This window comes from Mustelus asterias, chromosome X (assembly GCF_964213995.1).
Source record: "Mustelus asterias chromosome X, sMusAst1.hap1.1, whole genome shotgun sequence".
Lineage (NCBI taxonomy): Eukaryota > Metazoa > Chordata > Chondrichthyes > Carcharhiniformes > Triakidae > Mustelus > Mustelus asterias.
The window spans coordinates 7,329,330-7,340,810 of record NC_135834.1 but is presented as its reverse complement, the minus strand read 5'-3'; the positions used below and the strand labels follow the sequence as shown (position 1 = coordinate 7,340,810).

Genomic DNA, 11,481 nt, shown 5'->3' with positions numbered 1-11,481 from the left:
CATCTGGTCCCATCCCATAATTTATTCTTAACAAATTGGGAACAATTTTACGAGCACACTCATAGGGTGAGATGCTCTGGACGCGCTCGCTCCAAGACCGGAAAATTCCACCCGAGGTCAACTGTCCTGCCTGCTACGATTCCCATGGTGGGCAGGATGTCGATTCTCTCGACAATATTCATCACAGAATTTGTTGAACTACCAAACAATATAGGGAATTAGTTTTTTCTATTCATTCATGGCATGTGGGCGTCGCTGGCTGGGCCAGCATTTATTATCCATCCCTAGTTGAAAGTTAAGTTAAAAAGTATATTTATTGGTCACAAGTAGGCTTACATTAACATTGTAACGAAGTTACTCTGAAAATCCCCGAGTCGCCACACTCTGGTGCCTGTTCGGGTACACTGAGGGAGAATTTAGCTTGGCCAATGCACCTAACCTGCACAAACCGGAGCACCCGGAGGAAACCCACACAGACACGGCGAGAACGTGCAAACTCCACACAGATAGTGACCCGAGGCTGGAATTGAACCTGAGTACCTGGCGCTATGAAGCAGAAGTGCTAACCACCGTGCCACCCCATGTGACAATAATAAATCATACCAAATATTAAGCTGATCTTTCTCTACACCCTAGCTATGACTGTAACACTACATTCTGCACCCTTTCCTTTCCCTCTCCCCTATGTACTCTATGAACGGTATGCTTTGTCTGTATAGTGCGCAAGAAACAATACTTACTTTCATTCCCTCACCCTGCAGTATAAATATTTCCCACTTTCTATGCCTTTTAGCTTTGAGAAAGGGCCTTTTCTCTCCTTGCAGATGCTGCCAGACCGGCTGAGATTTTCCAGCATTTTCTCTTTTGGAAACAATACTTTTCACTGTATCCCAATACATGTGACAATAATAAATCAAATATTAAGCTGATCTTTCTCTACACCCGAGCTATGACTGTAACACTATATTCTGCACCCTCTCCTTTCCTTCCCCCCTATGTACTCTATGAACGGTATGCTTTGTCTGTATAGCGCGCAAGAAACAATACTTTTCACTGTATCCCAATACATGTGACAATAATAAATCAAATATTTTGCAACCTTTCTTTTTTTTAAGACAAGGTGCAAGTTATCTGTGCAGTTTCTTTCACAAGTGACGTTAGTCCCGCCCTGTCTTTTTGTGGGAAGGAGTGTGGGAATTGGGACGAGAGTGGGGGGGAGGTGTAATTTCAGACCAATCAGTGGGCGCTTGTCAATTTCATTCGTCAGTTTCACTTGTCAATTTCAGTGGCGCGGAAAAAAAGTGTTTATTCTCCGCCCAGTGGAGAACCGGGGGAAACACTAAAGTGTTTGTGTCCTGTTTTCCTAGCAGTGAAGATGGCGTTGCTGAGGTTTGTGCTGTGCTGTCTGGTGGAGATTTTGGTTCTGCCGGTGACCCTCCTGCAATTGCTCGGGGTCTGGGACCCCCTGTATAAAAAGTTCTTCCCCTATATGATGCGCAACATTTCAATCAGCATTAACGACAAGATGGGCAAAGTGAAGAAGGAGCTCTTTGATCAGCTGCCAGACTTTGCCAGCTCCTCGGGACTGACCATCCTGGAGGTGGGCTGCGGATCCGGAGCCAACTTCGCTTTCTACCCCTGGGGCTGCAAAGTCATCTGCATCGACCCCAACCCCAACTTCAAGACCTTCCTGGAGAGCAGCGGGGCCAAGAACGAGCATGTCAGGCTGGAGCGCTTCCTGGTGGCCAACGGCGAGGACTTGAGCCAACTGGCGAGCGGTTCGATGGACGCCGTGGTCTGCACTCTTGTCCTCTGCACCGCGGGCAATGTGGACGCTCTGGTGAAGGAGGTACTCCGAGTGCTGAGACCGGTAAGGCAGGTCAGATTAACCCCCCCCTACTATGTGACATTAACACTGAAACATCCGATAAATACATCCTGCATTCCCAGAATTCCATTCAAAAATTAAGCATTTTGTAAATACCAACTCCAAATGTAAGCATATTTGCAAATTATTCACCTGCTAGGGGCCAATAATAGAATGCCTACAGTGCCATTCAGCCCATCATAGAAAAACTACAGCACAAACAGGCCATTCGGCCCCTCAAGTTGTGCCGAACACATCCCTACCTTCTAGACCTACCTATAACCCTCCATCCTATTAAGCTCCTTGTACTCATCCAGGAGTCTCTTAAAAGACCCTATTGAGTTCGCCTCCACCACAACTGACGGCAGCCGATTCCACTCACCCACCACCCTCTGTGTGAAAAACTTACCCCTAACATCTCCCCTGTACCTACCCCCCAGCACCTTAAACCTGTGCCCTCTCGTAGCAGACGTTTCCACCCTGGGAAAAAGCCTCTGAGAGTCCACCCGATCTATGCCTCTCAACATCTTATACACCTCTATTAGGTCTCCTCTCATCCTACGTCTCTCCAAGGAGAAAAGACCGAGCTCCCTCAGCCTATCCTCATAAGGCATGCCACTCAATCCAGGCAACATCCTTGTAAATCTCCTCTGCACCCTTTCAATCTTTTCCACATCCTTCCTACAGTGAGGCGACCAGAACTGAGCACAGTACTCCAAGTGGGGTCTGACGAGGGTCTTATATAGCTGCATCATTATCCCCGGACTCCTGAACTCAATCCCTCGATTGATAAAGGCCAGCACACCATACGCCTTCTTAACCACCTCCTCCACCTGCGGGGCCGATTTCAGAGTCCTATGGACCCGGACCCCAAGGTCCTTCTGATCCTCTACAGTACTAAGAGTCTTTCCCTTTATATTATATCATGGAAATAGTTTGGTCATTGTCAGTCATACGCTGGAATTTTACCACCTCGCCCATCCGAGGCTCGTAAAATCCCACCCAAGGCCAACAGAGAATTCCATTCTGTGAGCCTCGGAGTCGGGGCGGACGTGCCAGTAAAATTCCAGCAATAGAGGTTTACAGCATGGAAACAGGCCCTTCAGCCCAACTTGTCCATGCCGCCCTTTTTTTTAACCACTAAGCTAGTCCCAATTGCCCGCGTTTGGCCCATATCCCTCTATACCCATCTTACCCATGTAACTGTCTAAATGCTTTTTAAAAGACAAAATTGTACCCGCCTCGACTACTACCTCTGGCAGCTCGTTCCACTCACCATCCACTATGCGAAAAAATTGCCCCTCTGGACCCGTTTGTATCTCTCCCCTCTCACCTTAAACCTATGCCCTCTAGTTTTAGACTCTCCTACCTTTGGGAAAAGATGTTGACTATCGAGCTGATCTATGCCCCATATTATTTTATAGACCTCTATAAGATCACCCCTCAGCCTCCTACGCTCCAGGGAAAAAAGTCCCAGTCTATCCAACCTCTCCTTATAACAAAGAACAATACAGCACAGGAACAGGCCCTTCGGCCCTCCAAGCCCGTGCCGCTCCCTGGTCCAAACTAGACCATTCTTTTGTATCCCTCCATTCCCACTCCGTTCATATGGCTGTCTAGATAAGTCTTAAATGTTCCCAGTGTGTCCGCCTCCACCACCTTGCCTGGCAGCGCATTCCAGGCCCCCACCACCCTCTGTGTAAAATATGTCCTTCTGATATCTGTGTTAAACCTCCCCCCCCCTTCACCTTGAACCTATGACCCTTCGTGAACGTCACCACCGACTTAGGGTGAACGGTGGGAAGCTTTTCCCCATCTATGCCTTTCATAATTTTATACACCTCTATTAAGTCTCCCCTCATCCTCCGTCTTTCCAGGGAGAACAACCCCAATTTACCCAATCTCTCCTCATAACTAAGCCCCTCCATACCAGGCAACATCCTGGTAAACCTCCTCTGTACTCTCTCCAAAGCCTCCACGTCCTTCTGGTAGTGTGGCGACCAGAACTGGACACAGTATTCCAAATGCGGCCGAACCAACGTTCTATACATCTGCAACATCAGACCCCAACTTTTATACTCTATGCCCCGTCCTATAAAGGCAAGCATGCCATATGCCTTCTTCACCACCTTCTCCACCTGTGACGTCACCTTCAAGGATCTGTGGACTTGCACACCCAGGTCCCTCTGCGTATCTACACCCTTTATGGTTCTGCCATTTATCGTACAGCTCCTCCCTACATTATTTCTACCAAAATGCATCACTTCGCATTTATCAGGATTTAACTCCATCTGCCATTTCTTTGCCCAAATTTCCAGCCTATCTATATCCTTCTGTAGCTTCTGACAATGCTCCTCACTATCTGCAAGTCCTGCCAACTTTGTGTCATCCGCAAACTTACTGATCACCCCAGTTACACCTTCTTCCAGATAGTTTATATAAATCACAAACAGCAGAGGTCCCAATACAGAGCCCTGCGGAACACCACTAGTCACAGGCCTCCAGCCGGAAAAAGACCCTTCCACTACCACTCTCTGTTTTCTGTGACCAAGCCAGTTCTCCACCCATCTAGCCACCTCCCCCTTTATCCCATGAGATCCAACCTTTTTCACCAGCCTACCATGAGGGACTTTGTCAAACGCTTTACTAAAGTCCAGATAGACGACATCCATGGCCCTTCCCTCGTCAACCATTCTGGTCACTTCTTCAAAAAACACCACCAGGTTAGTGAGGCATGACCTCCCTCTCACAAAACCATGCTGACTATCGTTAATGAGTTTATTCCTTTCTAAATGCGCATACATCCTATCTCTAAGAATCTTCTCCAACAACTTCCCCACCACGGACGTCAAGCTCACCGGCCGATAATTACCTGGGTTATCCTTCCTACCCTTCTTAAATAACGGGACCACATTAGCTATCCTCCAATCCTCTGGGACCTCACCGGCGTCTAGTGACGAGACAAAGATTTGCGTCAGAGGCCCAGCGATTTCATCTCTCGTCTCCCTGAGCAGCCTTGGATAGATTCCATCAGGCTGGGGATTTGTTAGTCTTTATATTCTCTAACAAACCTAACACTTCCTCCTTTGTAATGGAGATTTTCTCCAACGGTTCAACACTCTCCTCCGAGACACTCCCAGTCAACACATCCCTCTCCTTTGTGAATACCGACGCAAAGTATTCATTTAGGATCTCCCCACTTCTTTGGGCTCCAAGCATAATTCCCCACTTTTGTCCCTGAGAGGTCCGATTTTTTTCCCTGACAACCCTTTTGTTCCTAATGTATGAATAAAATGCCTTTGGATTCTCCTTAATCCTGTCTGCCAAGGACATTTCATGACCCCTTTTTGCCCTTCTAATTCCCCGTTTGAGTTCTTTCCTACTTTCTTTGTACTCCTCCAGAGCTCCCTCCGTTTTTAGCTGCCTGGACCTAACACAAACCATCAAGTCCCGGTGGCACCCTAGTAAATCTTTTTAGTTTAATATCCTTTCTATAATAGGGCGACCAGAACTGTACATTATATAATGCACAAACCTTTCTTGGATGAAGGGTCATCCAGACTCGAAACATTGGCAATATTCTTTCCCCACAGATGCTGTCAGACCTGCTGAGATTTTCCAGCGTTTTCTGTTTTTGTTTCAGGTTCCAGCATCTTGCCATTAACCTTTCTCGACGCTTTTATTTGCAAATGGGAGCCCTACAAAATTGGCTATAACTGAACGATGGGCAACCTAGGCTGGTGTGTGGGCAGCGTGAGTGACCCTCCTCCATCTCAGTGGGCCGCGCGATTGAAATCGGGTTGGTTCACTCACCGTGTCCCCATGAATAAGATTCAATACATTTAATCCACACCGAATATTCCACAATGAGTTATAGAAAATGCTTCATCATTTCTATATTAATGGAACTGTCATCAACTTCCAATGGTAAAAACAAAAGAAATATTGACACTTTGGACACAGCGCACGGCTCTCACACTCAATGTTGTGTGGAATCAGCACACACCTCACTTCACTCACCCTTGCTTTACGTACGAATCACTTCAGTCACACCGGTAGGAAAAAAACGACACGGACGGGAATCAGCGGAATGGGGCAACCCTGCGCCCGGGGCAACGGTCAACAAAATGTCTCGTGGGGGCCGCACTCAAAGGCCGAATGTGGCCCCCCCCAGGCCGCAGGTTGCCCACTGTTGCTATAGATAGTGAACTCATGCAGGAAATAGCCTGGGCCTCTGGATTATTTGTGTAGTGACATTACCGCTATGCCACCCTATCGCCCAGATAGCTTGGCACTCCAAACCTGTAACACTCTTGCCATGTTGCCCTCCGAGCTTGCCACGTTGCTCCTTTGTTTATCTCGAATGGCACTTTATGAACAGGTGTGTTATTGTTCATGGACAATGTGATAGACTTACGACCGGCAGTACAGTTCAGGCGGCTATTCTAGAACCCACTCCATTCCCATCCCAAATGCCAGTTTGACATTTGGCAGCAAGATAGAAATCTACTTTAGCGTTTAAAATGGCCTTGGCCTATGGTCGTCCACAAGTTGTATGTGTACAATCCCTTTCATAGTATAGAAATGTCCAAAGGTGCTTCTCGGGAGCTTTATAAGAGACGATCGCCTGAATTCTATCACCTCGCCTGCCACAAATCGATGCTTGGGCAGGAATTTCCAGTCTTGTTTGAGCAAGGCCTTAAAATTCCACCCAATGTGTCACTGAGTCACAAAAGGAGATATTAGGTCAGATGACCAAAAAATCTTGCTCATGAAGATAGGTTTTGAGGAGTGTTATAAAGGAGGTTGCAGCTTTATAGAACATTAGTTAGGCCACACTTGGAATATAGTGTTCAATTCTGGTCGCCACACTACCAGAAGGATGTGGAGGCTTTGGAGAAGGTACAGAAAAGATTTCCCAGGATGTTGCCTGGTCACGGAGGGCATTAGCTATGAGGAGAGGTTGGAAAAACTTGGTTTGTTCTCACTGGAACGACGGAGGTTGAGGGGGCGACCTGATAGAAGTCTACAAGATTATGAGGGACATGGACAGAGTGGATAGTCAGACGCTTTTTCCTAGGGTGGAAGAGTCAATTACTAGGGGGCACAGGTTTAAGGTGCGAGGGGCAAGGTTTAAAGGAGATGTACGAGGCAGATTTTTTACAGAGGGTGGTGGGTGCCTGGAACCCGCTGCCGGGGGAGGTAGTGGAAGCAGATATAATAGTGAGTTTTAAGGGGCGTCTGGACAAATACATGAATAGGATGGGAATAGAGGGATATGGTCCCCGGAAGGGTAGGGGGTTTTAGTTCAGTCGGGCAGCATGGTCGGTGCAGGCTTGGAGGGCCGAAGGGCCTGTTCCTGTGCTGTAATTTTCTTTGTTCTTTGAAAGTGCGGCAGAGAGGTTTCGGGAGGGAATTCCAGAGCTTGGGGCCCAGGCAGCTGAAGGCATGGTCGCCAATGGCGGAACGATTAAAATCAAGGATGTTCACCAGAGGCCAGAATTGGAGGAACACGTATCTTTGGAGGGTTGTTATTTATTTTTACTAGTGTCACAAGTTGGCTCACATTAACGCTGCAATTAAGTTACTGTGAAAATCCCCTAGTCGCCACACTCCTGTTTGGGTACACAGAAGGAGAATTTAGCACGGTCAATCCTCCTAACCCGCACACCTTTGGACTGTGGGACGAAATCGGCGCACCCGGAGGAAACCCACGCAGACGCGGGGAGAACGTGCAAACTCCTCACAGACAGTGACCCAAGCCGGGAATCAAACCCGGGTCCCTGGCGCTGCGAGACAGCATTGCTAACCCACTGTGCCACCCTTGTTGTGGGTCTGTTGGAGATGGCGAGGCCTTGGAGGGATTTGAAAATAAGGATGAGAATTTTAAAATCGAGGTGTTAATTGGCCGGGAGCCAGTGTAGGTCAGCGGGCAAGGGGGGTGATAGAGGAATAGGACTTGGTGCGAGTTAGGACACGGGCAGCAGAAGTTTGGATGACTTCACATTTACAGAGGGTAGAATGTGGGACATAAGGTGCTGTCCAAATGCAAGTCTTTGGGGGAGACAGTGATGTCGTGGTATTGTCACTGGATCAGTAATCCTGAGGCCCGGGCGAATATTCTGGGGACCCGGGCTTGAATCCCACCACGGCAGATGGTGAAATTCGAAGTCTGGAATTAAAAGTCTACTAATGACCATGAAACCATTGTTGGAAAAACCCATTTGGTTCACTAATGTCCCTTTAGGGAAGGAAATCTGCTGTCCTTACCCGGTCTGGCCTACATGTGGCTCCAGAGCCACAGCAATGTGGTTGACTCTCAACTGCTTTCTGAAATGGCCAAACAAGACACTCAGTCCAAGTGCAGTGAGTGATGGGTAATGAATGCTGGCCCAGCCAGCCACATCCCATGAGAGAAAAGAAACATCGTGTCACTTGCTTGGTGAGAAGATTCTTGCCTGCAATCCATCTCTTGTTGGCTTGCTTAGGCACCCCAGGAATGAGGCATTCTGGGCAGGCTCTTATCTGTGGCTCCAGAAGTTATTGGGAGTGTTTTTTTTTAACTTTGGGCCTTTGAGGTAGGCTTGGGTCAGATCAGCCGGGTTTCTCAAATAGGAAGCGTGCACATTGGGATTAGCTCAACGCAATCCTGGCACTAAGGAGTAGCTCGCCAGTGGTGACTGCCTCAGTCGGAACGTTGGGCACTTGACGGGCGGGTCAGTTGGCATCTGGGGCACCTGGTTAGAGTCTGCCCCCTCTAGGATGTAGTTTGATGGGTAATGAAAGGGAATGGAAATGGTCAGAGAGGAAGACTCCATTCTGATGTAGTTTGTCAGCATTATTAGATACAAGTGTGATTGTATATGGGGGAGGCAGCGGCGTAGTGGTATTATCACTGGATTAGTGATCCAGGGTGATGCTCTGGGGACCCGGGTTCGAATCCCCGTAACCCCACATGTTTACCCTGCTAATCTCTCTAACCTACGCATCCCGGGTCACTAAGGGTCCATTCAGCATGGCCAATCCACCCAACCTGCACATCTTTGGATTGTGGGAGGAAACCGGAGCACCCGGAGGAAACCCACGCAGACATGGGGAGAACGTGCAGACTCCGCACAGACAGTAACCCGAGGCCGGGAATCGAACCCGGGTTCCTGGCGCTGAGAGGCAACAGTGGAATTTTGAATCCCACCACAACAGATGGTGGAATTTGAATTCAGTAAAAAAAAAAATCTGGTATTAAGAATCTACTGATGACCACGAAACATTGTCGATTGTCGGAAAAACCCATCTGGTTCACTAACATCCTTTAGGGAAGGAAATCTGCCGTCCTTACCTGGTCTGGCCCACACATGGCTCCATAGCAATGTGGCTGAGCGAGATTCTCAGTTGCCGGGACAGGAGTTGAGAGTGGTGAGATTCTCAGTTGGGGCAGGAGTTGAGAGTGGTGAGATTCTCAGTTGGGGCAGGAGTTGAGAGTGGCGAGATTCTCAATTGGGGCAGGAGTTGAGAGTGGCGAGATTCTCAATTGGGGCAGGAGTTGAGAGTGGCGAGATTCTCAGTTGGGGCAGGAGTTGAGAGTGGTGAGATTCTCAGTTGGGGCAGGAGTTGAGAGTGGTGAGATTCTCAGTTGGGGCAGGAGTTGAGAGTGGCGAGATTCTCAATTGGGGCAGGAGTTGAGAGTGGCGAGATTCTCAGTTGGGGCAGGAGTTGAGAGTGGCGAGATTCTCAGTTGGGGCAGGAGTTGAGAGTGGTGAGATTCTCAGTTGACGGGGCAGGAGTTGAGAGTGGTGAGATTCTCAGTTGGGGCAGGAGTTGAGAGTGGTGAGATTCTCAGTTGGGGCAGGAGTTGAGAGTGGCGAGATTCTCAGTTGGGGCAGGAGTTGAGAGTGGCGAGATTCTCAGTTGGGGCAGGAGTTGAGAGTGGCGAGATTCTCAGTTGGGGCAGGAGTTGAGAGTGGTGAGATTCTCAGTTGACGGGGGCAGGAGTTGAGAGTGGCGAGATTCTCAGTTGACGGGGCAGGAGTTGAGAGTGGTGAGATTCTCAGTTGACGGGGCAGGAGTTGAGAGTGGTGAGATTCTCAGTTGACGGGGCAGGAGTTGGCTCCCACACTCCATGAATGAATATTTTAAAAAAGAAAAATTCAATTTGATGGTGACCATTCGGAGACAGATAGCAGGAAAATTAGCCTCCGGTGTGCAGTGCCAATCCTGTTCACCAAGCATTGCCGTGGTATCAGTAGACCAGTTGAACAATATAAAGAAGGTGCGTTTGAGTACACAGTACAATGCTCAGATTTGGGCAGAAAGGGACATGATACGCCTCTGGCTGGAACAATTTCAGGACTGTTGTCGTCCCCGACAGAGATGACGAAGTGTTTGCAGCCAAATTCCAACCTCCCTGGAAATGCGACCAAAATTCAAGAGAAAAGTCTCGAACCACAGTGAGATCCATAACTGGAACACACGAGTTTGGGGAAATGACGGTGAGAAGCAAGCACATGCTTTTGTTTGAAATGATTCAATTGCTGTCATCAGAATTTGCCGATTTGATAAAATGATAGGCACTGACGATGACCGAGGGCCATTTAGTCCCCTCTGATGAAGGGTCATCCAGACTCAAAACGTTGGCTCTATTCTCTCTCCACAGATGCTATCAGACCTGCTGAGATTTTTCCAGCATTTTCTGTTTTTGTTTCAGATTCCAGCATCCGCAGAATTTTGCGTTTATATTATGGCCATTTAGTCCAACCTGGTTCATTCAGAATGATCATGCAATCTGCCTTCATCCCAAGATTTCATAGAATCATAGAATCCTACAGTGCAGAAGGAGGCCATTTGGCCTATTGAGTCTGCACCGACAACAATCCCACCTAGGCCCTATCTCCGTAACCCCACATATTTACCCTGCTAATCCCCATGCAGTAAGGGGCAAGTGAGTATGGCCAATCCATCTAATCTGCGCATCTTTGGACACTAAGGGACAATTTAGCATGGCCAATCCACCTAACCTGCACATCTTTGGACACTAAGGGACAATTTAGCATGGCCAATCCACCTAACCTACACATCTTTGGACACTAAGGGACAATTTAGCATGGCCAATCCACCTAACCTGCACATCTTTGGCCACTAAGGGCCAGTATTGCTGCCTCACAGTGCCAGGGACCCGGGTTCGATTCCGGCCTTGGGTGACTGTCTGTGTGGAGTTTGCACCTTTCCTCCCACAGTCCAAAGATGTGTAGATTAGGTTGATTGGGAGTCCAGAACTAGGGGGTCATAGTTTGAGGATAAGGGGTAAACCTTTTAGGACTGAGGTGAGGAGAAATTTCTTCACCCAGAGGGTGGTGAATGTGTGGGATTCACTCCCACAGAAAGTAGTTGAGGCCAAAACGTTGTGTGATTTCAAGAAGAAATTAGATGTCGCTCTTGGGGCTAAAGGGATCGAGGGATATGGGGGAAGGGGGGATCAGGATATTGAATTCGATGATCAGCCATGATCAAAATGAATGGCAGAGCAGGATCGAAGGGCTGACTGGCCTACTCCTGCTTCTAGTTTCAATGATTGGCCACACTAAACTCCCCCTTAGGGTCCAAAGATGTGTAGGTTAGGT

The 11,481-nt window shown here is 48.3% G+C and overlaps 1 protein-coding gene across 1 annotated transcript in view; it reads left to right on the top strand.

Moving 5' to 3' along the window:
• The first annotated feature begins 1,273 nt into the window (after window positions 1-1,273).
• The window catches only part of LOC144481897 (thiol S-methyltransferase TMT1A-like), a 28,768-nt gene continuing 18,560 nt past the window's right edge, over window positions 1,274-11,481 (top strand). Inside the window, exon 1 of the mRNA XM_078201061.1 lies at window positions 1,274-1,870. Within this exon, the coding sequence (XP_078057187.1) occupies window positions 1,376-1,870 (495 nt within the window). The 5' untranslated portion in view covers window positions 1,274-1,375. The remainder of the gene's footprint in view (window positions 1,871-11,481) is intronic.